General features: G+C 40.1%; 1 protein-coding gene and 1 pseudogene across 1 annotated transcript in view; both read right to left on the bottom strand.

The window, feature by feature from the left end:
- LOC119587451 overlaps window positions 1–423 on the bottom strand; it is a gene marked incomplete at both ends in the record, with an annotated part of 776 nt that extends 353 nt beyond the window's left edge. The window contains one exon of the mRNA XM_037936177.1: window positions 162–423. Coding sequence (XP_037792105.1) covers window positions 162–423 — 262 coding nt within the window. The remainder of the gene's footprint in view (window positions 1–161) is intronic.
- Window positions 424–425: 2 nt separating this feature from the next.
- LOC119587450 lies at window positions 426–1,519 on the bottom strand (annotated as a pseudogene).
- Window positions 1,520–1,526: the final 7 nt, after the last annotated feature.

The raw sequence follows: 1,526 nt of genomic DNA, 5'->3' as shown, positions 1-1,526 counted from the left end.
TAACGTGAATATTATACAAAATTTGATTTTTAATAGATTGTTTTAATCATGACTTGGATTTATATCATATTTTTCATGTTTTTAAACTGAAATATGTATATATTTATGCCCTATGCTGTTGCATGATAACTTCTTGTTATGTAGAAAGTCTAAAGTCTAACCTGAAGGGGCTCTTCTTTGCAGTTCATCAACCAGTTCTGCTGTGCTGAATTTACTCAAAGTATTGTTCTCTGCATCTTGATTAATTTGACTAGTTAATGAATTAGACTGATCATTTGTCCAGTGGCTGCAGCCTGCCTTTGAATCTGTATGAGTGAGTGTTGTAGGAGCTGGTGTTGATGTCCTAATTGGTTCAATGGGCAGTTCAATTTGTGGCTCTTCCTGATTATTTGGCTCGGGTATCTCTTCAAGGATTGGGTCATTATCTCATTAGTTGGCATCCCTTTGCTTACCCATGAGTTGTATGTTGCCAATTTGATAGGATCTAGCCTCTCATTGTTATACTTTGTCTTATCAATGGGCATTAAGCCAGTTGCCTTGAAGCCAGCGTTTATGTTATTTTCTGAAAGACTTTGCCTCCAGATGCTACATAGCATGTTAACAAATCCTGATTTTCTAAGCGGTTCTCGTGCGCCAGTTGTCTGCACATATTGTGCAAGCTTTGCATCATAGTTTGATTTCATTGGTGCGAAACGGCAACGTCTAAAGGCTGAAGCAAGTCGGTACAATGTGGAGGTAGTTTGATTAATGAGATATTCTCCTGGATTGCCACCTCCACAGTGGTCAGTGAAGTGTGCTTAGATGTCCATCCAGGATTACCAGTAATGGACGGGTGTTAGCAGTCTTTTTTGCTAATGTCTTAAAATAGTCCTCAAACACAGCACTTGTCATCCATCCAGATTCAGTAACAGCGTACTGTGTGCCTGGGAGTGCTTCCTCTCCTATCCAAGTTGACTGCATTTTCTTGCCCTTGAAAACTACAAGGGGATCAAGACATGTACCATCTGCACAGCATGTTGCGAGGACGGTAATGTTCTCTCTGTTAGCGCCATGTGTGAGCCTCACTGTTTTTTCTCCCTTTGACCCAATTGTCTTGGACTTTGATGGTCCATTGGGAACCCCGTTTCATCCAAGTATAAATACACTCTGGACGATCTTTGATATTGAGACGATCCATTTCCTTCTCAAGCATGTCGTAAAATCCATAAATAACAAATGGATCTGAAGTAACACTCTTGCAGGCCAACTGCATTTGTCCTCCTTTTTTTATGTCATATTATGTCTGAGCAGGAAGCTGTTAACCCAATCACGTCCAGGTTGGTTGTCTTTGAATGTAGTGCTTATTTCATTGGCAATGAGATAGTCATGTACTATATCCTGGAATTAACAAGAAGGTGGGACCTAGCCCCATCTTTTCCATCCTCTTAAGGAGATTCTTCAACTTGTCTTCCAACTCTGTACCAAGACAAATCTTCCTTCCCTGTTCATAAGGGATTGAAGTGACATAATTAATGGTGATAAGATAG

The sequence above is a fragment of the Penaeus monodon genome, chromosome 22 (genome assembly GCF_015228065.2).
Source record: "Penaeus monodon isolate SGIC_2016 chromosome 22, NSTDA_Pmon_1, whole genome shotgun sequence".
Lineage (NCBI taxonomy): Eukaryota > Metazoa > Arthropoda > Malacostraca > Decapoda > Penaeidae > Penaeus > Penaeus monodon.
Note: the sequence above shows the minus strand (reverse complement) of the source record. Positions and strands in the feature narration are given on the sequence as shown.